The sequence below is a fragment of the Haliotis cracherodii genome, unplaced genomic scaffold, assembly GCF_022045235.1.
Source record: "Haliotis cracherodii isolate W230 unplaced genomic scaffold, xgHalCrac1.p SCAF_2, whole genome shotgun sequence".
Classification (NCBI taxonomy): Eukaryota; Metazoa; Mollusca; class Gastropoda; order Lepetellida; family Haliotidae; genus Haliotis; species Haliotis cracherodii.
Genome location: NW_027266275.1, coordinates 24,252,519 through 24,280,023, shown reverse-complemented (window position 1 = coordinate 24,280,023; position 27,505 = coordinate 24,252,519). Strand labels below are relative to the sequence as shown.

The 27,505-nt window shown below is 41.7% G+C and overlaps 1 protein-coding gene across 1 annotated transcript in view; it reads right to left on the bottom strand.

Moving 5' to 3' along the window:
• The window catches only part of LOC139467862 (D-beta-hydroxybutyrate dehydrogenase, mitochondrial-like), a 53,460-nt gene that overhangs the window by 5,395 nt on the left and 20,560 nt on the right, over nt 1–27,505 (bottom strand). Inside the window, exons 2-4 of the mRNA XM_071249369.1 lie at nt 17,576–17,788; nt 13,991–14,173; nt 523–655 (exon numbers count right to left, since the gene is read on the bottom strand). Of these exons, the coding sequence (XP_071105470.1) occupies nt 523–655; nt 13,991–14,173; nt 17,576–17,788 (529 nt within the window). The remainder of the gene's footprint in view (nt 1–522; nt 656–13,990; nt 14,174–17,575; nt 17,789–27,505) is intronic.

Here is a 27,505-nt window from a genome sequence, read left to right as displayed (position 1 = left end):
TTTACGCCCTTGCCATACAATAATGAGCATGTCACTAGGCACATTGAGACAGCCTTACAACGACACATGCCGTTATATGTACAGCCATAGAAGCAGTACTTCCCAATGACTGTGTAATATCTGTATTTAATTTAATTTCAGGCTTAAATTTACATAGCATTACATATTTGTTTTAAAACCGAAAAATTAAATGTGAAATAAAAATGTCAGTTATAGACTGAATGTTAATTTGTAATAATTCTAGAAAATATAACACAACAACGCCAGAAAATAATTAGTTTCAATTTTCTACCAAAACAATTTCCACTGGACGTAATTCTAAAAGGCAAAAAAGTGGTGAAAATGATATGAATGGGGCAGTGAAAAGCAGTGATGACACCAGGTGTTCGCGGAAAGAGTAACCATGTTTGTTCTACCAGTAGGACCCGCTCTACCGGAAGGAACAGGCCAGGTGGCTTATAACGTGAGGAAACCTAATAGTGTAGTTGAGCTAGCAATGCTGTTTGTAGATGTCGGACGAACCTGTACAAGCCGGGCTCGATGGTGATCACGTTGACGTCAAACTTGGCCATCTCAAGACGCAGGCCGTCAGAGAAAGCAATGCAAGCCTTCTTGGACATGGAGTAGGCTGAGAAGGCTGGCAGGGTGAAGCGACCTGCAACAGACAGACACCATTAGGCCTACTATACGCGGACCCAGGGGGTGCAGGATGCGCAACCCGTTTTCAAACTTGCTTTTCATGCAAACGTATAGAAACATTTACATCAATCATTTTGGTGACATGTTTTCAACAAAAAACAACAATTAATTGACTAATGTTCCCGATGTATGCGCTTTCACATTCTTTCATCTTAACGTTGTAAGCTAGCTGCACCACATTTCCAGAAAGCTGAAACCGAGCTTGTTATATACTGGGAACCGACTGTCTGACACTGGCTGATAAGATGCGTAGGGGAGGCGAGTGTACAACAACATAGATTATCCACGAAAGTGTTTTATGTCACTGGTCGTATGTTTTCCAAACAGGAATTTGAACAAAGTTCATAATTCAGAATTTAATAAAAAGGCGTACAGTAACCACTCGTCGGCGCGCTCTTCATAAACTGGTATGTTATTCAAGGCGATCGGATGTAACGTTATGGTCCCGTGTGAATCTTTGAGGGAACCATGGTCTTCGGAGGCTACACTGCTTATCACTCAGTACGGATAAATCGACATGTAGGCGCTGGTCATAATGTCTTAGAGGTAAAAAATCAAGTTTGAATGTGAAGTCATTTCATCTAAATCTCTTTGTGAAGGGCCACATATTTGCCTCCATGTCTCCGTTTTAACTATTCAGAATACATGTTCCCACGCAGGAATGCCGCGCGGCAGCTCCTACTGATCAACGCAATGGTTACAAAATGGGAACACACCGGCAAGCATACAATCTGTTCTAGTTATTGGTTATTGGTATGGCAGAATGGTGACATCAGCCATTGCCACAACTGAATACACAATGGCATTTAGAAAGTGGACATATGTAACAAATGTTATATTCAGGGTAACACTTTCTTAGTTAAGTACAGATTCTAGTACTTTCCTGGATTGAGTCCCATCCGGGATTCGAACCCACACTCCCAGAGTGACACCTAATCGCCAGCACTGTCAGCGATCTAACACACTAATAACCACCAATGCTTCCACAAAAATGTTTCACTGGATCTACATGGATCTAAAGGTTGATAATTCTATAATCAGTATTTTATTGTATGCCGACGATATCGCTCTTTTAGCACCCGATGAAAAGTCATTACAATCAATGTTAACCTGTGTCGGCAATTGGTGCAAGAAATGGCGCCTTCAAATAAATAGCAAAAAAACAAAAATTGTTCATTATCGTAACATATCCTCTGTTAAGTCATCCTATCACTTTACTTGTGGTGCGGAAAATATAGAAATTGTTCATTCATATAAGTATCTTGGGCTTTGGTTACATGAAAACTTAGATATGAATTATACAGCAAAAGAAATATCTAAATCAGCCAGTAGGGCACTTGGGGTAATTATCAGTAAGTTTAAAGCGGTGGGCGGCATGGATTATGATGTATTCACTACTTTATACAATAACCTAGTTCAACCAATTTTATCATATGGTTCAGCTATTTGGGGCACCAAAGAATTTAGTTGTATTAACGCTATCCAAAATAGAGCTTGCCGCTTTTTCTTGGGAGTAGGCAACAAAACACCTAATTTGGCAGTAAGAGGGGAAATGGGCTGGTCATCTAACTATACAAAGCAAAAAATTGAGATAGTACGTTTCTGGAAAAGGCTGAGATTGGCAGATGAAAACAGGCTAATGCATATAGTGCAAAGATGGTCATCTAAATTTCGTAAGTCATGGGATAATTCAGTTAAGAAATTATTCGATGTGAAATCAATTACTTCTGTTATAACTAATTTATTATCTTGTGACTTCGACCATGCTAGAAATATACTCATCAATAAGGATAAGGAATTATGGTTGGAACAGCTCTGGGATGACAGAGGATTAACAAATCGTATTAAGTTAAGAACATATCGACTGTTTAAAACGTCTTTAAGTACCTCCAAATATGTCATTAATTTAGCCAACAGAGAACTTCGTAGTATATTTGCTAAATTTAGATGTGGCACCCTCCCTCTGGAAATTGAACTCGGTCGTTTCTTGAAACCAAAAATTCCCTTACATAATCGTATTTGTAAACACTGTAATACAAACAGTATCGAAGACGAGGTTCATTTCTTAACAACGTGTAATCTTTATGTAGATCAACGAGAATATGTTTGGGGTTACGCCTCGTCTCTTTGCCCAAATTTTTGTCTCATGACCCCTATAGATCAAACCACATTCCTTATGAAGTGCGATAATTTATCCTATTCTGTGGCTGCACTAATTAAATCAATGTACAAACGTAGGTTATATAACAACGTGTCATAAACCAATTCTAGTATTGTATGCCCCTGTATACTTTATAAAACATGTCATTGTATAGCAATGCTTGTTATAAATGTACGAGTATTATACTTTTATCACTTATTTTGTGCACCATTAATAAATTCATCACTGTCCACTATAACTATTTTAGCACTTGCAGTGCTTTTAAGAACATTAGTGTCTAATAGGCCCACGTTGGCCGGGCGATGTATATCTTTTAATATATTTTATTTCCTGTATAAACTGATGTAATTTTATGTATACACCGCTGGACACTTAAATAAACCATTTTTCTTCTTTTTTCTTCTTCTTCCATGATCGCGTGAATATACAAACACGGCGCTGCTACGAGTTGATTGGATAGTACTTTCTTCTTATGATTTATTCAAGGTCAATAGGTCACAAGTTTCCTTTAGTATGTAGTAACTGCCTCCCAGGTACAGCGAGAAGCTCTCTAGAGGGAGAAGGTCGGGAATTTGTTGTTGTAACTGTATACTTACAGTGGAATCGGGGAGATAATGAGACCCCGTTTGTGTCGAGGAATGTCAGATGTCGACAGGACTGCTGAAGGTTGTAGAAAACCATATGTCTAACAGTCTTATCTCATAATATCATGTCTCAAACAATCGTATCTCATAACTTCACGTCCAAAACAGTCGTATCTCATAACTTCACGTCTAAAACAGTCGCATCTTAAAACGTCATATCTCAAACACTCGTATCTCCTAACGTCATGTCTCAAACACTTGTATCTCAAATGTCATATCTCAAACAGTCGTGCATCATAACATGTCCCAAACAGTCGTATCTCATAACTTCACGTCTAAAACAGTCGCATCTCAAAACGTCATATCTCAAAAACTCGTGTCTCATAACGTCATGTCTCAAACACTTGTATCTCACAGCGTCATGTCGTTGGTGGTGCGATCCCTGTGAGACTGGGGATGTCAAGGGGCGAGCGATGAAGGTTGGCTTGATTAACACACATTTATAAAAAACATTTCTAAAAAATAAGTAACTTTTTTTTTCAAAACAACCTTTCCTCTTCTGTTGTTTCTCATTAAGGAAACTAGACTTGTTTTAGTTTGATCTAGACTTGCCTAGGCGATAATATCCACAGTCATGGCGCAGGACTAGAGGGTTGCATATTGTTTGAGCAGCACTTCATACACGAGTGTATAGGGTCTCCGTTTTCACCAGTGCGGCTTGTTTGCTTTGTCTGCTAGGTTAGTTAAACTGTGATTTCCAACATTATCATATAGCTAACTATCAAAGGTTATGGGGGTTATGGGACAGCCTCGTGGTAAAGGCGATGACTCATCACAAAACGCTGACAACCCGGGTTCGATGTCCCACACGGATACACGTAAAGCCCATACTTTGTATCTCTGTGGCCAAAAGCGGGGTAAAACTCAAACTCATCACTATAATTGAACGACTGACCCATTTCAGAAGTCAGGGTCTCAGTATTACAGGGATATATGATAAATTTCAGGGGTATGATACTAGTATACGATATATTTCAAGAACATGATAACTGTTAGGAGAATCTACAGACATACAAAAAGGGCGATATTATTCCTTACCCATGCTCCATTTATCCGGACATATGGGACTGTCTGGATTAACGAGTTTTACTGTACATGTATAAACTTGTGCATCTCATCTGCAGACAGTTTTTACTGTACATGTATAAACTTGTGCATCTGATCTGCAGACATTTATACTGTACATGTATAAACTTGTGCATCTGATCTGCAGACAGTTTTTACTGTACATGTATAAACTTTTGCATCTCATCTGCAGACAGTTTTACTGTACATGTATAAACTTGTGCATCTCATCTGCAGACAGTTTTTACTGTACATGTATAAACTTTTGCATCTCATCTGCAGACAGTTTTACTGTACATGTATAAACTTGTGCATCTGATCTGCAGACAGTTTTACTGTACATGTATAAACTTGTGCATCTGATCTGCAGACAGTTTTTACTGTACATGTATAAACTTGTGCATCTGATCTGCAGACAGTTATACTGTACATGTATAAACTTGTGCATCTGATCTGCAGACAGTTTTTACTGTACATGTATAAACTTGTGCATCTCATCTGCAGACAGTTTTTACTGTACATGTATAAACTTGTGCATCTCATCTGCAGACAGTTTTACTGTACATGTATAAACTTGTGCATCTCATCTGCAGACAGTTTTACTATACATGTATAAACTTGTGCATCTCATCTGCAGACAGTTTTACTGTACATGTATAAACTTGTGCATCTGATCTGCAGACAGTTTTTACTGTACATGTATAAACTTGTGCATCTGATCAGCAGACAGTTTTTACTGTACATGTATAAACTTGTGCATCTGATCTGCAGACAGTTATACTGTACATGTATAAACTTGTGCATCTGATCTGCAGACAGTTTTTACTGTACATGTATAAACTTGTGCATCTGATCTGCAGACAGTTTTACTGTACATGTATAAACTTGTGCATCTCATCTGCAGACAGTTTTACTGTACATGTATAAACTTGTGCATCTGATCTGCAGACAGTTTTTACTGTACATGTATAAACTTGTGCATCTGATCTGCAGACAGTTTTACTGTACATGTATAAACTTGTGCATCTCATCTGCAGACAGTTTTTACTGTACATGTATAAAGTTGCAGACAGTTTTGCAGTATTATGGAACAACACTGGACGTGGGGCGTGCTTGGCGCCACATGAACGGTTGAAAATATAGCACAAGCAATAATGTTCAGGTTCTATTGACCGAACCCTTCACATGCTCGGTGTATGGTACTTGAAGTATTATGTATACTCGACGCTGACATTCTCAATACTTGTCTAGCACGTCAAGTGTGTGGGTTTACGTATAGAAAACACTGTTCACAGAACACGTCCAGATACATGCTAGGTGTCCTCGCGCAGTCCCAGCACTATAATTAATGCACCAGTGGAAAAGAAACTTTATAGAAAGCCAGACTCCTACACATATCTAGTTTTTTGTGTGAAGATTTCTTTCGTCATGATTTGTCGTGATTTCAGCGCTTGCATCGAGCTTATCAATTCTTGATGTTTATGATGACTGCAGATGTCAAGTCCCGTGCGTGGGCATATAATGAGAAGGGGATACGTGGCATGCCCATGTCGTTGGATGAGTCCAACTGGGGGCTCTTGGCCCACGCTTTCCTGTTTGACGAACATGGTTGTGTTTCAGCAACACTACACCGTGTGCATACTAGAACCAGTGCAACAAGTGTATCATGTTCCTACAAATGTCAAATGACTATCATTCTATCATTGACTCTTTAATGGGAATGTATTATAAAACCCACAAGTTATGAAATGTGTAAACGTGTTGCAATATCTGAAAATTGGTTAATATCATGGATGACTATTTTGGTAATTTGTACAACACTATTGCGGGACTACTACAACATAGGTACAACTACAGCGATACTACTACGATACAGGTACAACTACAGCGAGACTACTACAATACAGGTACAACTACAGCGAGACTTCTACAATACAGGTACAACTACAGCGAGACTACTACAATACAGGTACAACTACAGCGAGACAGCTGCAATATAGGTCAACTGTCAACTACTTTTAGTTCTTATACATATTGTTTCAATATCTCCAGAAATACTGCCCTAATATATTCGTCACCACTCGCTCCTATCACCTGCGAGAGGACATTCGGCTTGTCTCGGAATGAAACGAGTAGTCACGAATGTCCGTGTATATGTAACCACGGCAACTGAGCACAATCAAATGTTATACCCTACATTTATCCCATGTTTAAATGTTAGAGAGGCATTCAACATTCCACATGCCAACATCTCCTCTGTGTGTATGTGCTTTATAAATAATACCCTCCACATTTACCACGCAACAGACGTATTGGAACTCCATGGACAGAAGGGGAACAAAGTTCAACATGCTTATCGAAGAGGCGATGTAAACTGGTATCAAGGAGGCACACTTGCTGTTGAATATGAATGATATACTGCAATGGGAAAATAGACCTAGCAATGACCAGGCTGGGTGTTGTCACAAAAACGTTATCAAAACGTGACTAGGCTGAAATCAGTCCCTGAAACACTGCAAACTTAAGGTCCAAAACACAACTATGGTACCCGTATCAAATACGTCACTATCGAATAACCATTTCGTGTTTGTTTCATTTTGAGCACCATCAACCATGGGTGTATACTTTCTTTTGCCAGTCAGTATATAAGAGTGGATAGATGCTCTCAGCGTCAACCTCTGATGTGTCTGCTCCAGCGTCGATCACATACTTCCGAGATGCAGCTGTCACGTTAGGCTACGGTGTAACCCCACCGACTAATTTACTAGCACAAATACCGAATTCATATGTTCCGTCTTGCTAGCTTAAAAAAGTCAGCCTGTCTGTCCGTTAATAATCCACGCTACAGCTATACCTCCTTGTCTGATGCCAACACAAGCGCGCTGAAATACCAAGGCTGTGAATTTGTGTGTCAGGTACTGACCGACCGCTTGTGTCAGTATTTCTTACAAAATTCATTCTTCGCTAGTGAAGAAAATAGCGTCAGAAATACTTCCAATTTTATAAACGCCATCAATATTTAACGAACGTTGTGATTGCATCACTCTCGATAAGACACATATCATCCAAGCAAAACAAGAACTAACGAAGATCTAATCATACAGCTTTGAATAATGGATGTTAAACTGGTGAGAACGTGTTGCCTCTACGCTGAACCTGTCTCCCTTTCAAGCACGTTTTTCTATTGGCCATAAGTAGACCATACTATCATAAAATACCCTGTATACCAGACTTCCGTGATTATGGAATCCCATTTAGCCAATTGTTTGTTATAATAAGTCGTTTCCTCCCGCCTGCAGGGGCCTGGTGGTCTATCTACTAGCTTCAGTTACAATAACAGTGTTGCTCCACGCCTGTTCGGCCGAGTAAAGAATGAAGTTACACTAAACACTGCTGTATGACGCTCAGCTTCTGATCTCCAGCCCGCCTAGCTTGTCAATCAGCCGGAAACTGCTAATGTTCCTGTTAGCATTGTGAAAAATAACTACCAAAAAAAAAATACTGTCGGAAATGCTGGGAAATTGATATTTTGCCGTGAAATATTAATAAAACAGATTATAAAGATGTTTTATTAAACTACCTCATTAAAAAGGTTCGTTCAAAGTAGAGTTTGGATAATTTAAATATGTCCATATGCAATTTTACAGGGTAATTTCATCCCAAATAGACATTATATTATTTTTACCGTGTCCAATGAAGGAAATCAGAAACACACTATATTGTATGAGGCAAATATGTTTTGTATCCCATAATTAAAATTTGAGAACCTAATGGTATATTAATGCCTGTTAATACGAATGTTGCGATGGAATTGGTGTAACATGATGATATTTAGGTATTTGTGTTTAAATACATCAGGTAATATTTGAATACAACTCCCATGATGCATATAGCATTGCACGTGTAGAGCGCAATCATGGTTCATGACTCAGAGTCGAAAGTGGCAAACATCTACAAGTATGTTGTAAAGGCGAAAGACGGGTAAATCCCTGATTAGTGTTGATGGGGTGTACTGCCGAGCATGCAAAGCACTTGGAACCTCACACCAACAAGTCTATGTTACGATAAATAAATGAAAGATGGTAGGGTCCGTATCAAAAGTTTCATCTGGTAGAAAAAGAAAAACGTGATAGTTTTGATAAGGGATTGATAAGACGCACGGTCTACTGTTGTGCGAGCAGAGGGTTCCTCCGACATGTAAACGGATTCCATATGCAATTAGAGAAACGTTTCACCTACTACGCACATCATAGCTCAACATGAGATGGGATTCTATAACACCGCACGCGTGGACGACACCCCCTTGTCGTCCACGCGTGCGGTGTTATAGAATCCAATCTCATGTTGAGCTATGATGTGTTCAGGGAAAAGTATTCAAGATTACAAGATTCCTTTTTTCAGTATTGGAGGCTTCGTGGCCCAGAGTACAATATATTTATATCTAATTTATTTGTGGATCTCACACAATTCATATACAAGTGCGTGGCTGCTTGTACTAGTCCGGACTGATGCCGATTTATAGTGCTAGCACACTGAGATACCATGCCGCAGTTTAACATGAATACTCCACTCAGACACAGTATACTGACTCCGAGCCGACCAGTCCTTGTTTTAGCCCCTTAATGCCGAGCGCCAGACAGGGTAACAACAAGTACCATCTTTAAACGTCTTTTGGTATGACGCGGCTGGGGATCGAACCCCGGACCTTCCGCTCTCCGGGCGGACGCTCTACCACTAGACCACGGGTCAACAAGAATCATTCTACTGATTACATGGGGGTACCGTCAGATAGGCCTAACGCACCCATGGTACCGTCATGAGAAGGTAAACGTCATTGTATTGCACGCTGGAACCCGTGAGAAAGGCCTCCTTGGCGAGTGTGACTCAGTCTTTGAGACTAAAAAGGCTGCGGCGATTATCATCAGGAAATGAATGGGGATGTTATAAGAGCGGATGGAACACCAGCTTCTCTCTAATCTGTATAACCCCAGTGTTATTGTCCTTGATAACGCCAGTTATCACAACGTGCGAAAACCGGTACAGGCACGCCAGCCATGAGCACTGTGTTTGCATGCAGTTTCCTAACTTCTTGTAATGACGCATACAAACCATCTGATACCAAGATACAGCTTAGGGAAAAGATCCGACTGAACAATACTGCCTTTCAATACAGGGTAGACAAACTAGTAGAGCATCATGGCGACGTCGTCTTATGTTCACCGTACGTGACACCGTGAGCTCAATCCGATAGCTCATCTTGGCCAACTGCAAAGGGGTTACAGCTAAGAATAACACAACCTTCATGCTGAAGGATGTGAAAACCCTCATTATACTTCTTTTGCAAGAATTACTCCTGAAGTTTGGCAAAAGGTTGAAGATCATGTCCTTGACACTGAACATAAGTACCGCAAATGTGATGGGGTTTATAGCAGCCTCGTCGCCCTATTCATCATCTCTTTGGATTGAACTACGACCGATCTAGATTCTTCCTCTGACGAGTCAGATATTGAGCTGTAGTGATACTTGTGTGATGAAGAGGAACTTTGTCCATTCAGTTCCGCCAAAAGGAAACCGTTTGGTTGGGCGTCAGTATTAAAAGTACAATGTATATTTCAAGACGTGTTATGCTAATTTTATGCTATCTGATTTTCTGCATATCACACTTTAATATTCTATATCAATACATCTAGGAGCAGTTAATATTTTAAACTGAAACTATATTGCTGATTTCAAATGAAATCTCACATTACTCATTCAACCAATAACTGAATATTCCAAGAACAATACGTTATCCTATCATTAAGATAACTTACAATTTTCTATTGTCGTAGACCAATTTTCAAGGGCTACAGTGTTTACACTTTCAAATCATAACTTCATATTTTCTATCTTCACTCCCATTCACCCCTCACGTGAAATATTTGCATTAGATGTTTTGAGATTCTCCCCAATGCATCGACTGTTGTGGTTATATCTGGGTCATCTGTGCACGTGTCAGGTGTCAAGACACCGGAGTGTTGCTGTCACCGGTAATTATAGTCTATTTCACACACCCTGGAACACCACTGTTGTTGTTCCCTGTTGTTTATCCCAATTTTACCTGTAAATATGTATTTGTGACAAAATTATTCACATGATATTCGAGAAAACATTGTATGGACAAGCGACAATGTTCCAGTAGCCATTGTATAAAATAACAATAATGTTCTTTTTTCCAAAAGCAGAAAATGAAGAACCCATATTTTCCCCAACAGTAATTAAACGAACTAGAAAGTAGTTTCCAGTGTGCTTAAAGCCTTGTTACCATATGGCCAATCCATCTTATATCTTATAGACTGTCTGGTCCAGACTCCATTATTTACAGACCGCCGTCATATAGCTGGGGTATTGCTTAATGCGGCGTTAAACAACAAACAAACAAATAATATCTTATAACAAAACAAATAAATTGTTTTGGACACATGATTATCAAAAGCAATAAACTTTACACTGAAATTATTATTTATACACATCAGTTACAATATATACAAAAATAAAACGACAGCATCAAAGAACGAGCAGGCTCGATTATCCAACGAAGCATACCGGGCGCCAAAGGCGTAATAGCGGTGAAAAATACATGAATGGATCACTCAAAATCAGTGACCACACCAGGTGCTCATGAAAATGGTAAGAATGTCCTAACCTTACCGGAAGCACTCGCCCCTCACACAATTTGCACAAATAAGCATGTGTTTGTTGCCTGACACCACGTGACACCATGTGACGTCACATGACAATCAAGTGATGGACCAGGAATACATTCACACGATAACCCATTTACTGACTTCGTTTGAACATAAAAAAACACACTTTTACCCCGTCAACATGTAACCAGTTATGAAGCATTTGGCACTGATAAATTCCGCACTGATGATATTCAACAGACGAAATATTCTGGCTAGTTCCCTTGTTAATGTATTCCGTGATAAATACCGGTAACTATATGTCATAATCAGTGTTCTGATGACTGCCAGCTTCTCGGGAGGGTAATAAAACTAGGATATCCTTATCTCAAACCGCTAACTCATAATATTTCTATCTCAAACCGTAAAATCATATTAATTTCTCTATCTCAAACCGTAAAACCTGCAGAGACGATAAGATTTCTGCAAAGGCAAGCTTGATAATACAACACTGTCGACTGTGAAATGTTTGCATGAAGAATATCTTCCTAGATAATGGAATCATTGACATATCTTTGAAAAGGGTAATTATGATAATGGGAGTGAGTGAGTGTAGGGTTTTACGCTGCTTTTAGAAATATTCCTGCAATATCACGGCGGGGGACACCAGAAATGGGCTTCACACATTGTACCCACGTGGGGAATCTAACTGGGGCCTTCAGCGTGACGAGCGAACGCTTTAACCACTAGGCTACCCCGCCGCCCCTTAGATAACGGAATGAATTAATCAGTAACTGTACTTCGTATAAGGAGGGGCATTTCTCTCAAGGAAAATTGTCTCTTAAAATTCTTTTAGTTAATACACTTTAATTAAAGAAATAATGGTATTCAAAACACACCAGGAATCATTTTTCATTCTTTCTGAATGTCCTATTTATTAGAACATTCATGAGACATTCGTGTTGAGTGAACTTTAATTACGAATATATGTAAGTTCCATTTCCATGGCAACAAATCTACATTCCATCCTAATCAACCGATTTAAAATATAGTGAGTGAGTTGGGTTTAACGCCGCTCTTAACAGTGTTCAAGTTATATCACGGCATGTCAGCTTAATGTGGGAGGAAAGCCCGAAGTGATGCAGGTCTCAGACTTTTACCACTTCGGTGAAACCCACGAGCACGGTTATGGTGCTGATAAACCTAGAAACACAATCGGGGCGAACCGGGAATCGAACCCACAATCATAGGTTTCTGGCATGCCCAAAGGACGCAACTCTGCACAGCGAATAGCGGCGCCTTAGACGACTGGGCCACCCGTGCCCCCGTTGAAATATAAACATAAGTATATGACGTCAACAACAGAGATAAACAAGTGTCGATTATCTGCCCAGATTCCATTGGGCGTAAAAGGATCTCGCGAAAGGGGTAAGTCATGTTCAGTAAAACAAAAATTGACGTGTTGTTCATTTCAATACGGGGGTGCACTAGTGGGTCAGTAGTCAGGGGCGCTGTAATTTGGTGTGCAGTTACCTCCCTTTGGCACGCCAGAACCCTATGATTGTGGGTCAGTGTGAAATTACTCAGTCTGTCATACTGTTAAAAGCGGTGTTAAACCAAACTCACTCACTCACTTCATAATGACTGAATTTGACACGACCGCCTCCGTGGTCTAGGGGTAGAGCGTCCACCCGGAAAGCGAAAGGTCCGGGGTTCGATACCCGGCCCCGTCATACCAAAAGACATTAAAAGATGGTACTTGTTGTTATCCTGACTCTAGGCATTAAGGGGCTAAAACAAGGACCGGTCGGCTTGGAGTCAGTTTACTGTGTCTGAGTGGGGTATTCATGTGAAACTGCGGCATGGTATCTCAGTGTGCTAGCACTATAGTAGCGGACAAGTACAAGCAGCCACACACACGTACATGCATGTCGCTATATAAGTGCAATAATCTTGGACGCGACATTAAACCCCATTTCACTTCACCTCACCTGAACTTGACACATGTAAACTCAAACTTACAATTACAATACCGGTTACTAATGCGCGAAACAACTGGATACACCGAAAGTCCATGAAATACTCCGAATGGAGTGTTTTTTGTTGTATTAGTGTTGGCGGCTTTGAAAATCCGAGATTGATGAACTTCTACGTTCGAGAGACAGCTTGTGACGGTCTGCCAACAACGCTGCATGCGCGTGAGATCAAATTAACATCTGGCAGGTGCATGATCTTAGTTTTACACTTTTTACTTTAAAGCAATTACTCAACTTCTCATCAAAGACCCATCTGAATATCACGCTGTGCAACAAGCACAACAAACCGAGAGAAAAACACCTCCCAAAGTGCATTCTGACAGCTAAATTCAACCTTTATTAGTAATAAGGTGACTCAGAACCTAGCCACTCCATATATTCCAAAACCGAACCAACAGAAACGTAGGGGGCTAAGACTTGCAGAATTGCTTCCCCTCGCCAAGCCAGGATCCACTTTTTGGTGAGTCGACACTAAGCTGACACGCCGTGGTATTACTTGAATAGTGTTTGAAAATCGTTGAAGCAATTCATTCACTATTTATACGAATACACGCGTTAATTACTATACATTGAAGGTATTACAATTTTCATATGCCGGTCTTTACACACGCCATACGGTGCTTGAGGGGGGTGGGGTGGGGGTGGGGGGGGGGGTATTGTATCGCGCGTATTTAACACCACGGTTATAGTCTGTATCAATATTTGTCTTAAATCACTTACCTGCCAAACTGGCCACATTAATCACTCGTCCCTTAGACGGACGTATTAAAGGTAGAAATGCTTTGGTGACTCTCACGACGCCAAACACATTGACGTCCATGACGCGCTGAAACTGGTCCACAGAACACCACTCTATCTCTGTAAACACGGCGATGCCAGCGTTATTCACCAGGGCCCACAGCACTGAAACCAGATTTGTCGAAACAATGTGTTACTATTTCCTGCACAAAGTAGAAAATGGGGCAGGTTTGTCAGCTATTCCCTTACACTAGGCCAAAGAACCAGAGTGTTTGCAAAATACTTTTCAATGCCCGATAACTCTTTGTCCTTGAATTCATGAACAACATCTGATCATAGATTAATAGTAATATGATTAAAAAAAACACGAGATTAATGGTCAATATATATAACCCAGGCCTACCAAAGAAAACCAACAGAGAACTACCAGACTATGGAATATGTACACACTAGAAGCAGTCTCAGAAGTTACAAACAAAAACACAATCGCCACATCTGTACCCGTCGTGGTATGCGCCTCTTATACCTTAATTAACCCGTGAAGATGCGGGATAGAATAGGTCTTCGCTAACCCATGCTTGCTGTAACTATGATTGTCGTTAGAGGCGACTAACGGGATCGGGTGGTCAGGCTGGCTGATTTGGTTGATGAATGTGATCGTATCCCAAATGCGTGGATCGAAGGTCATGATGTCAATCACTGGATTGTCTGGTCCAGACTCGATTATTTACAGACCGCCGTCAAACAGCTGGAATATTGCTAAGTGCGGCGTTAAACAACACACAAACAAATTATACCTTAATAACAGTTGTTTACTTCTTTGGGTATCAATAACCAGGAGTGATAAAAACATTTCAGAGCCCGACATACTATTCTATGGCACATCGTGAGTATACAAACATACAATCTTACAGTAGTGTTTTAATCGGATCATTTATGCTTGACGTCGATAACACTATTTTAGACCACGTGTTTTCCATTCTTTTTAACAACGTGGTCTTTTAAACAGGAAATATCGCAGTAATGTACGTCCTGCGAACACAATCTGAAACATTTCAAACAATTGGTCTAGGTCTGGATTCTAGCGGAACTAGAATCATAAACGCATAGCTTCATTAGCGCATAAACTCCAGTTGTGTTGGCCTGGTAGTAACATACTCGTCTTATTATTGTGTAACGACTGCTGGAATGGGTTCGTTGGCAATGCCGGATCGCTCGGTTTTCGGCGTTGTTTATTTTGGCTCGTTATATTTAGCTCTTACCGATATTATCATGACTGTAGGCAATTGTTGAATAACGAGCTAAACATCCACCAATAGCGTTTTTTGTGTTAAAAGTTCTGATTAGGTCAACGTTGAATAGAAGATGCAGTTTGTGAGTGCACAGGGTAACGCTAGAGCAGGATAAACGTGACCACCTTCAGCATTAGATGGGAAGATAGCGCATGTTCCAAATGTATACAAAGTTGAAAGCATCATGTTACATTTTATATAGGCTTGTAAAAGTTTGATTAGACCAACGTTTACACAAGTATTCCTTGAAGCAAGATCTATATGTCTTTTGCTTGAGGCACGATCTGTGTGGCCGTCACTTGAAGCATGTTTATGTGTGGTATTGTAGACAGTGCCGCGGAGCACTGTAGCTCACCTGACGCACAGAGACATAATTGTATGACACTTCCACCCAATTATGGAAGAAACATCTTTACTTAGTTAAAGAAAAGTTGTTACAAAGATTCTAGGAAAAAGAAAAAAGGTTATATAGTGATGCCTAGGACAAACTTGGATATTATTGTCAGTTGTGTCCGTTGATTTCACTGCTGACGTGTATACGCCGAATAATTGTACAGATTGTTTCATCCAGTGTTCCCGGTATAATTCCTGCATTACATTGGAACAAAGCTAAAGCACAGTGTTGCTTAAGAATATGATATTTTAACGTGTTGTACATTTAAAATACAGTACACTACGTTTATAACGAACACGCTTATAATGAACTGGCCGATACAATGAACTTCTGTTTTAGTCCTGGCCATTTGTTGTGTACATGCTGTATATATGCTTATACCGAACTACGGTTATTACGAACTTAAATTAGTGGTACAATAGAATCGTATTTTATCTTTGTCTTCGTAAGGAGGAACCTGCATGCCAAGTGCTTCAAGTGCTCGGGGAAGCAGTATCAGAGGAGAAATATTTGAGGGTAACGTAAAGGTGTAAACGTCTATCGACTGCAGGGGCGGTCGGGTAGCCTAGTGGTTAGAGCGTTCGCTCGTCACGCCGAAGACCCGGGTTCGATTCCCGACATGGGTACAATGTGTGAAGCCCATTTCTAGTGTCCCCCGCCATGATATTGCTGGAATATTGCTAAAAGCGGCGTAAAACCATACTCACTCACTCACTATCGACTGCAACGGTCAGTATCGGGTTTCTGGGGTCAGAGTCATGTACCATTTAAGTGAACCGTCACAAGAAAGATATCTACTAAGTAATATAGGTCACATGACCCTGCTTCGAGGGCCACAGCAATGGCTGTTTTGGCTTTGACCCCTCAAAGGGTAGCTTGCACACTGGTCAAAATACGCCATATGCTGGCCCACCTTCCATGGAGGTTTGGGCCTGCTTGAACTTGTGTTGCTATATTCTACTATTTAAAAGGGTTGCGGAGACTTTGCCAGGACAATCCTACATACAGCTTCTCCTAATGGGGCTATAATCATTTCTTTTCGACGTCAAGTTTAGTTTCAATGGCAACCACATGCAAAATACCCAAACTTTTTGCCACTGAACCCAAATGGATGCAGATAATTTGATGAAATATGGTGGCAGGTTAGTGTGCTATGGAGTCTACGGTATGTTTTTTTCCAGTTTTGCACCCACATTGATTTTTATAACCCATGATACCATTTTCACTTTTGATATACCAACTATTTTTAAAAGCCAATAATGGGTTTATAAATAAGATTGGATTGGTTGTTTGTGAGCACCTAAACTAAGATCATTCTTGCAAACTTCATCCTCATAGGCCTTGAACATTTAGAGGACACGAGAAAATATAGCAGCGGGATACAAAATAATTATATCATGCCAAAAAATCATTATATATGATTCCAGTAATGGTCAAAAATGACATTTTGAATATGGTCGTCATGACGGCCATGTTTCAAACGGGATCGCGGTTTCTGTGAGCATGTATTAGACGCTCTATAGCTTAGAATCATTCATTCACACTTACAGCTCCATGTGACTTGTAGTTTCTGAGTAGATGCCGAAAATTTAAGTCAGGTGAGCTACAAATGATACGCGTCGATACACAGGTTTTATAGCAAAGAATAGTCTGTCATATAGACCCTGACACAAATATATTCAATACAGCCCATGTAAGTCTATAATATTTTGCAAGTCTAGATTACTGCAATGTCTGAAAATGGAAAAAAGTCTCTTGGCTCCTTTTTATTATATTTTATAACTACAATTTAACAACTGTAATTTTTTCAGTAAAATATGTTCATTTCAAAGACAAGATGTTAGTTTAAGCAATGTATACAGTTCCCGTTAATGTTCTTACCATTTTCCTTAAGGTTTTCTTTGACGTATTTCAGGGCGCCGCGCACCTGCCAGTCGTCAGTGACGTCAACCTTGACGATGTGAAGTTTGTCCGACGTGTCCTCGTTCAACTGCCGTGCACCCTCCCGGTCGGGCATCAGGCACCCCGCGAACACAGTGAAGCCCAGTTTGTCTAGCCTGACTGCTAGGTTGTAGCCGAACCCACTGTCACATCCTGGAAGAGGAAGGGAGAGGTTCTAATCTAAAGAACAAATACTGCCCTTTTACAATAACGCCAGTTACAAGTGATTTCTCATCACGGTATGCAAATAATGGACCTATATTAAGCGATTGTGTAACTTGGAAACCTAGCATCTTGTCCTTGTAATTTTAGTGGTGATTTTGGTACATTGGTATGTCATTGCAATCGACGTATTTGTGAAAAAGTGAATAAGTTTGTTTTAACGCAGCTGTGGACGGTAATTCAATCAAATCACGGTGTGTCACCTTGGCTTGAGAGGAAAGCCTGGCTGTTGCTTTAAAGAACATCTGGCACTCGTGATTATATTTCTACAAGGAATAGCTTCTTAGCAATTGTGGTTGTATCTCTACAATGACCCTTCAGCATCTGTGACTGTCTTGTTACAATGAAGAGATAGCAATTGTGGGTATATTTCTACAATGACCCTTCAGCATCTGTGACTGTCTTGTTACAATGAAGAGATAGCAATTGTGGGTATATTTTCTACAATGACCCTTCAGCATCTGTGACTGTCTTGTTACAATGAAGAGAGAGCAATTGTGGGTATATTTCTACAATGACCCTTCAGCATCTGTGACTGTCTTGTTACAATGAAGAGATAGCAATTGTGGGTATATTTCTACAATGACCCTTCAGCATCTGTGACTGTCTTGTTACAATGAAGAGATAGCAATTGTGGGTATATTTCTACAATGACCCTTCAGCATCTGTGACTGTCTTGTTACAATGAAGATATATCAAGTGTGGGTATATTTCTACAATGACCCTTCAGTATCTGTGACTGTCTTGTTACAATGAAGAGATAGCAATTGTGGGTAAATTTCTACAACGACCCTACAGCAACTGTGATTGCAGTTGCTGATATGGTCTGAGATGGCTGATTTACTGTCTGATTTGATGGTTGAAGTTTTGTTCTCTTGATTCTGGTGTTGATGGGGCGGGATGTTTTCACCAACGTAGGATTTCCACAGTTACAGTCAATTTTATAAACTACTCCTTTAGCAAATACCTTATCAGCAACTGCCCTAATCACATCAACCGGGAAGACGTCCAAATCCTCCCTAACAACCTCCATGACTTCACTAAAAGAAAACTAACAGAAGCAGTCCACATTCGCTGCCACAAGACATCAATCAACAGAGATCATGGCTATTTCATACCATCCGCCTACTATGAACTCATAAAGCAATAATCACCCCACCTATGTACACTTAATCCTGTTCAATTAGGTTCCTGTGTTATTGGCTTCCTCATCATGTGTTCTCTGTCCATCATGGTGTTTCAGTTTTATCCTTCTGTTGTCAATGTTTAACCTACTCACGTTAATCTCTCTGATGTAAGCAGTTGTTGTTACTGTTAATCCTCCACTTACTATATATATTCTGTACCATGCTCATTATGCGTGTGCGAAATACGCTGTAGTCGGAAAGCGCACGTTAAATCTTTTATATCAGTCAGACTCATTATTTAGCCTTGCTTGACAACGGTATGAGGATCTATACCCAAACGTCGCCTTTACAGTATTAAAGAAGTTGTTACCAAAAAATTGACTCTACTTTGCCATCCGTCAACTTCTAAGTAATGCCTATCAAACAATTCAATTCTGGGTCAATATAAATGATTTTTTGTTACAAAGAAAAGTTAGCAATCGCCGGTGTATGAACAGGTAGCACCTGTGTTTATATTTCAGTATAAACAGCTAAGACCCGGGATGTAATAAATACGAAGCATCCAGTAACGGTTAGTAATAAAACTCGCTCCCGGTTATCTTCGATTCATGACAAAATTCGAACATGATACTGAATTTGATCTTAATAATAATGAGCAGACATTTATTTCGGTGTTGCGGTAACCCACTTTGCTACTTGAAGATGAAACTGTTTTAATTAGATATGACATGTTTTCATGCCCCGCTCTACAGGAGCACTTAGTTGGAGGAAACATGAATCACATTAGAAAGAAACACTTAATTCCTGTGACTGCTTGACAGAGGAATATTGTTTTGCGTCACCTTCAACAGACATTCGCCTGGTCTGCAGGTGCTAGGATGTGATACTGTCGTCTCGAAATAACTGACGCCCTAACATTAATGTCTAACATTAAGAATACAGTGTCATATGACTGAGGTTTGCGAATGCAACATACCTTTTTCTACTCTTTTGAAGATTGCTATGTTCTATTTGTATTTCTTCCTTGAAACATATGTAGGCTTAATATCAAACCTCTCTTTTTAAACAGATGTACGTCATTTGCGATGTGTTTTATGAATGGAGAGGTCGAGAATAGCGACATGTGGGGACTTGAAGGGTTTGCTGACTGAAGGTGTATTGCTCATTCCAAGAGATGCTAAGGTAGCCCAGTGGTTGAAACGCTCGTCGTACCCGGGTTTGTTTCCCAACCTGGTGACTCAGTATGATTGGGTGTGGTACTGCTGGGTTATTGCTGGATGGGGTTTAAGTACACCCACTCACTCCTATACACCCACACACACACACCCACACACACACACACCCACACACCCACACACACACACCCACACACACACACACACACACACACAGAGGCAGACAGCTCAGAAAAAAACAGGTCAGATTTGCAATCGTTGACACCAACGTTCGATAAACACCACCTGTGCTAGCCCTTCTCCTATTTATGAAATAAATATTGTTTATCATCACATTAATTCTTTCTATTTACCTGACCAGGAATGACTGACTGAGCAACACGCCGCTGTATTTCATATGCAACATTGCCAGTCAGGGCGTCGGAACATTCCTGTCAAACCATGGGTGTTATTTTCAAGTTAATAGCATGTTTTCATTGTGCTAAGGCGATGACTGGACTCGTGACGGACCTGCTCCAGTCAACCTGCACATCCTACCTGTACTGTGTGGCGACCCCCGTTAACTCTCCCCCGGTATAGAACTCACTGAACACGGTGTCGTCGGATAACCGTAGACATTACAATGTTTGTTTGTTGTTTAACGCCGCACTCAGCAATATTCCAGCTATATGACGGCGGTCGCGAATCAGTGACTGTGTTCGGCTGCTTGACTCCTGAGAGTTTCTTGGGCTTCAATCATGCCCCGCACTGAAGAACATAATGTTTGTTTGTTTGTTTGTTGTTTAACGCCGCACTCAGCAATATTCCAGCTATATGACGGCGGTCTGTAAATAATACAGTCTGGACCAGACAATCCAGAGATTGACATCATGGGCATCGTTCCACGCAAGTGGGATACGATGACATGCATCAACCAAGTCAGCGAGCCTGACCACCCGATCACGTTAGTCGCCTCTTAGGACAAGCATAGTCGCTTCTTGCGGCAAGCATGGGTTGCTGAAGACCTATTCTACCCCGGATCTTCACGTGTCAGACATTACAATGGAATACAAGGGCTTAAAAGCCTTCCCTGACAAAGGTCTACGCCGTGAAAGTGACAAGCAGTCGTTACACTATTACTGTGTTGTAGGACATGCAGTGGCTCAACTATGTACTAATGATGTATAGGTGTTGTTCTGCTGTATGCCAGAACGGCCCTGTTAAAACACATTACCAAATAGCACATGACACAATGATACAAAAGTCCCTCTTATTCCACCGAAGCAGTGCTCCCTTACACAAGGAGATGATATCCGACATTATACTATTAGACGACATTCCCTTATCTACAATGGAAAGTTCCCCTTGACGGGCACTTGACCCCTTGGCCGCTGTTTATAGCTCAGACGCAACCACCGCCGTCAGACACACGTCACACAGTAGCACTTGGCGGCAATCCTCGCCTCTATATATGGATAAATAAGCCTTTATTCCTATTTTGTCCTGTAAACGACTGTGACGTAATCATGACGTTCCAAACGCATAATCGTTCCCGAATTAAGTAGTTGTGAATGAAATCGATCCAAATGGAAATGTTGTGAACAGGATATTAAGTGCTACAATGACCTTGACCAAAGGGGTGTCTACGTGGCAGTTTGGGTGACTCCTGAGGCCAATCCTTTCTTGATACTGTTTGACAAAGGGGACATCTTCGTCACGATTACTCCTTTCCAAGAAAGCCCAACACATGCATGATATATTCAACGTACATTAAACAGGGTCTGGTACACCAAGCATACAAAAAGTGTATTAGTTAAACATCAGGTGCATGTCTCACAAACCAAGACGAATGACGTTTGACGTCATCATATTGACTTTACATTGAATGAAAAGAAAGCAGTAAGGGTTATTACGAAAATTCCCTCTGAAGGAAAGGCCATTTGATATTCTGGGGGAATGGGGTGGGATTTTGTATTGAGATTAGATATTTTATCAGCTACAGCTACAAAATCAGATATTGTTTTATTTAGATCTGTTAGCCTGATTTTTTATATAAGAGAAACACCTTGAAACAATATAATTTTTGTGACAGGCAATTTCTTTTTTTTCAACAGTCTGTAGCATAATCATTTTTATCACGAATTATATTTTATTTTAATCGCAGACCCCTGCCCCAAAAAATATCAAATGGTCGGTCCCTTAAACCTACTGACGACATTCCAGAGATTGACACAAGATAAGATAACAGCAAAAGGACATCGAACACGGACACGGAACAGTGTACCAACAGGAAAACAGGGACACTTATACCGTCGGTTTCTACTGTTGTAAGATTATTCGTTGTCGACATAAAGAATCTGTACTTTTCAGTCCCTTGTATTTGATAAAGTAAATCCGCAGGACACCCCATTGTATCCCGATGATGGAGATTGAATGTCTGATTAACCATGCCATTCAGCCACGCGCAGAAGCACAATATCAATAATATTTAAATCGGTTAAGTTTGATGTTAACCTAGGGATAGATACATTGGCGTTGAGACGTTTGGTGACATCACACTTGTACAAACACTTCTTCTCTACAAGTGAGTATGCTTAGATGCCTACCACCTTTCCCAAATCTATGGGTATGATTCTGACAAACCTAGAAAAATTATCAACGCGAATCTGGCATTCGAACCCATGATCATAGGTTTCTGGCACGTCTAAGGGACGCAACTCTGCACAGCGAATTGCGGCCCCTTGGACGAGTGGGCCACCTATGCCCCTTCTACTGAAGTTGTATTGATCGTTTACGAAGTTTGGATTACTGAAGGGTGAGTAAGTTAAAATAATATTCCGTCGCCATTACCAATGGCGCCTGATTCCGACGGGAAGACCAAGACTTAGTGTCACACATTGTACCTAGGGAATAGAACTGTGACGTACCAACGATTAAACCTTGTAACTACTCGATCGCCGATTCATTCTAAGGAAGCATAGGTAACAAGTAACGGGTTAGTTGCACCGAGAGTACACGGTACAGATTGTGCTCGTTAGCTCGCTGGTGATGTTAACAGACATGAAAAAGGTGGGAGATTACTAGTACAGGTGTATGTTTCAATACACGTTCAACGTGCTCCGTCTGCAAATGTTGTTTTTTGACTTGAACTATTTCAGCTATGGTGCCTGTTTCTAAACACTAGGCTACACAACGGTGCACGTACTGACGACACGGGCAGGTTGTTCATCTGTTTAGTTTGCTGCGACAGTTGTTGCTTTAGTCTGTCTTACAGACCCTGATACAAATATATATCAAATACATCCCATGCAAGTCTATAATATTTGGCAAGTCTATATTACTGCAGCATCAGGAAATGAAGAGAGTCACTGGGCTCCCTTTTATTATATTTTTATGAAGATAACTGAACAACTTTTCTTTTCTGTACGATATGTTCATTTCAGAGACTAGATGCTAGTCTTTTGTTGCTTAAACACGTTGAATTAAAAGCTTTATGACCCAGGCGCTTTCATATTCGGATTTCTGCCATGATATCCTGCCTGAATAATCTCTGAACAGAATTGAGACCCAAAACGAAAAATAACCATACTCTAACAAACCACCCTAAAGTTACAACGGTTACGAAACGAGAGACTATGTCCTGTCATATCGGTAGACGGTGAGGACGAAGGTGAACTTTAAGGTCAAGGGGCAGTAGCCCCCTAGAAGTTATTCAAATCTTGAGGAGTTCATCTGCTTTATAACATCATAAATGCATAGGAAAATGCGGGTGTAATTCAGGTTGGACTGCCCTCGATGTAATGGCATCGTTGGTGCTCATATAGTGGTAAGCCTGGCTGCATTGGAAGCCAATAGGACTTGTCAGTGGACGTATATATAGTTCCTTGAAATAATAAGTGAGTGAGTGAGTTTGATTTTACGCCGCTTTTAGAAATATTCCAGCAATATCACGGCGGGGGACATAAGAAATGTGCTTCACACATTGTACCCATGTCGGGAATCGAACCCGGGTCTTCGGTGTGACGAGCGAATGCTTTAACCACTAGGCTACCCGACCGCCCCACCTTGAAATAATAGGACACCGATACACTGAATCGCCGGACTACCGTTATTTTAGTGAAGAAGTAATTAAGGCTGAAGTAAATGCAGGATACTATATTGTAGCGAGGACTACTTGTACATGGCACTGTTATGTAGTGACGACAGGCTTCTGGTGCAGGATACAGCGTTGTAGTAAGACAGTTATAACTGCTGGCTCAACCCAACATATTCAAATCATCATTTTGGATTCCGCATCATTCAGACTCTACACTGCGACAATAACACGTAGGGATATCCACCCATCGTCCTCGATTGTCATTACTTATTTTGATCACCTCGGGACAGATCAATTCAGGAAATCGATAATTTACACACCAGTTAATCCACTCCCACAGCAGCACTGACTTTCGATGCCATGGCCGCCATCCGTGATTTGGGCCACGTGGTATGAGTTATGAGCCCTGGACAAGTATGTGAAACCATGTGGACGTTGTCATTCGTTATCTGGGTACAAGTCAATATCAGAAGTAGGCCGTGTCCACCATGCTATCTGTCACGTGGTTGCATTACAATGGCATGCATACACCCCTATGTGAAAATGAACTCATCCATGTTCAGGAATAAAGTTATCCCTTGGGTATTCTCCATCGCGCTGCTGTAGGGTATTGAATAGAGGTGAACAGGTACTTGAAGGAAAAAAGTCGAACTGAATTGTGTTTTTTCAATGTATGTTCTTGACAATAGATCCAGTGCAACTGAACACGGAGTCCAAGTGCATCACGTGCAGTCACTCAGTGTATCTCTTAGGTGAGCAAATGCACCACAAGTTTGAATACCCTTCCTTCACGCTTCGTCCGTACCACAACTAGCACATAGGAGCATTTTACACAGCAATACATAAACATATATGCATGTACAGTAAACTACGGTTATAACGAACTCAAAGGGACCACTAATGTCAGTTCGTTATAACCGTAGTTTGTTATAAGCATATACAGCACATGTACAGCAAAAGTTCGGGACAAAAAATAAGTTCGTAATATCCGTCAGTTCGTTATAAACGTGTCCGTTATAAGCGTAGTTTACTGTATATTAAAGACAGATGTCGTCTTTAACGAGACATGAAGATCTGTCAACGATTTATTTGATTTTCCTCTTTAAATCATATCCCTTATGTCTGACAATGGTTTTCATTAGTTCTGGCCCATGTTAAGCCAGTCTATGTTTACACTACTAATTGAAAATCGTAGTGTTCCAATCATACTCCTTCAAATGTACCACCGACTACCTGTCACCAACAGCACAGAGAAATACACCGCCCGTAGCCCGTCACGTGGTTAGTGCAAGGTAAACACGCCGTGGTAATCAATTACAGGTATCACAGAGTCAACACGTTATGCAGCACCTGGTGCGACGCCCGCAGCGCGTGCTACCCAAGTGGAACACCCGGCCTTACACAGCACTTTTTCCTCCATCTTTCTCGAAGTATATGTCTATGTCGAAGTATCTCTCTCGTCCCAAAAGTGTACATATGTATTCTTCTATGCACAAACAAGAAAACGTACAACTTTATGGATAACAACTTCTGGATTATTGCATATAGTGACGTTTCAATGTAGACTGATGTGGCATGAAACGTGTAAATAATACTGTACCAACAACGACCAAGGCTGCGATAGTGAAACGAGTCAAGTTCCTCATTGCAGATACACATCACCAGCCGCACAGCCTCCGCAACCCATGTGTCAAACCAGTAACTGCCCTAGACCCCAGTGACTGTCCTAGATCCAGCGACTGTCCTAGACCCCAGCGACTGTCCTAGACACCAGCAAATGCCCTAGACCCAGCGACTGTCCTAGACCCAAGTGACCGTCCTAGATCCCAGTGACTGCCCTAGACCCCAGTGACTGCCCTAGACCCCAGCGACTGTCCTAGACCCAATGTGACCGTCCTAGATCCCAGTGACTGCCCTAGACCCCAGTGACTGTCCTAGACCCAGCGACTGTCCTAGACCCCAGCGACTGTCCTAGACCCCAGCGACTGTCCTAGACCCAGCGACTGTCCTAGACCCCAGTGACTGTCCTAGACCCCAGCGACTGCCCTAGACCCCAGCGACTGTCCTAGACCCCAGCGACTGTCCTAAACCCCAGCGACTGCCCTAGACCCAGCGACTGTCCTAGACCCCAGCGAATGCCCTAGACCCCAGCGAATGCCCTAGACCCCAGCGAATGCCCTAGACCCCAGCGACTGTCCTAGACCCCAGCGACTGTCCTAGACCCCAGCGAATGCCCTAGACCCCAGCGAATGCCCTAGACCCCAACGACTGTCCTAAACCCCAGCGAATGCCCTAGACCCCAGCGACTGTCCTAAACCCCAGCGACTGTCCTAGACCCAGCGACTGTCCTAGACCCCAGCGAATGCCCTAGACCCCAGCGACTGTCCTAAACCCCAGCGACTGCCCTAGACCCAGCGACTGTCCTAGACCCCAGCGAATGCCCTAGACCCCAGCGACTGCCCTCGACCCCAGCGACTGTCCTAGACCCCAGAGACTTTCCTAGACCCCAGCGAATGCCCTAGACCCCAGCGAATGCCCTAGACCCCAGCGAATGCCCTAGACCCCAGCGACTGTCCTAGACCCCAGCGAATGCCCTAGACCCCAGCGAATGCCCTAGACCCCAGCGACTTTCCTAGACCCCAGCGAATGCCCTAGACCCCAGCGAATGCCCTAGACCCCAGCGACTGTCCTAGACACCAGCAAATGCCCTAGACCCAGCGACTGTCCTAGACAAGTGACCGTCCTAGATCCCAGTGACTGCCCTAGACCCCAGTGACTGCCCTAGACCCCAGCGACTGTCCTAGACCCCAGTGACTGCCCTAGACCCCAGTGACTGCCCTAGACCCCAGCGACTGTCCTAGACCCCAGTGACTGCCCTAGACCCCAGCGACTGTCCTAGACCCCAGCGACTGTCCTAGACCCTGCGACTGTCCTAGACCCCAGTGACTGTCCTAGACCCCAAGCGACTGTCCTAGACCCCAGAGACTTTCCTAGACCCCAGCGACTGCACCTATATGCACCAACGGAAATGAAAGAAACGTCTCTCGGGACAGTCCAGTTTAAAAGCAGAAAAAAACACAATGTTATTGTACGAGCAATGCGTAGCTAAGTATAAGTACTACCATTAAGTGTCGGATATAACAGCGATCCAGTCCATTGCTAAGATTTTGAAACTGTCCCAACTTGTGTCTTCTGTTCATGACTATGACAGGCAATGACAGGGCATTTTAATCATTTAGTTTATATGATGCTTACTAACTATATGTATATC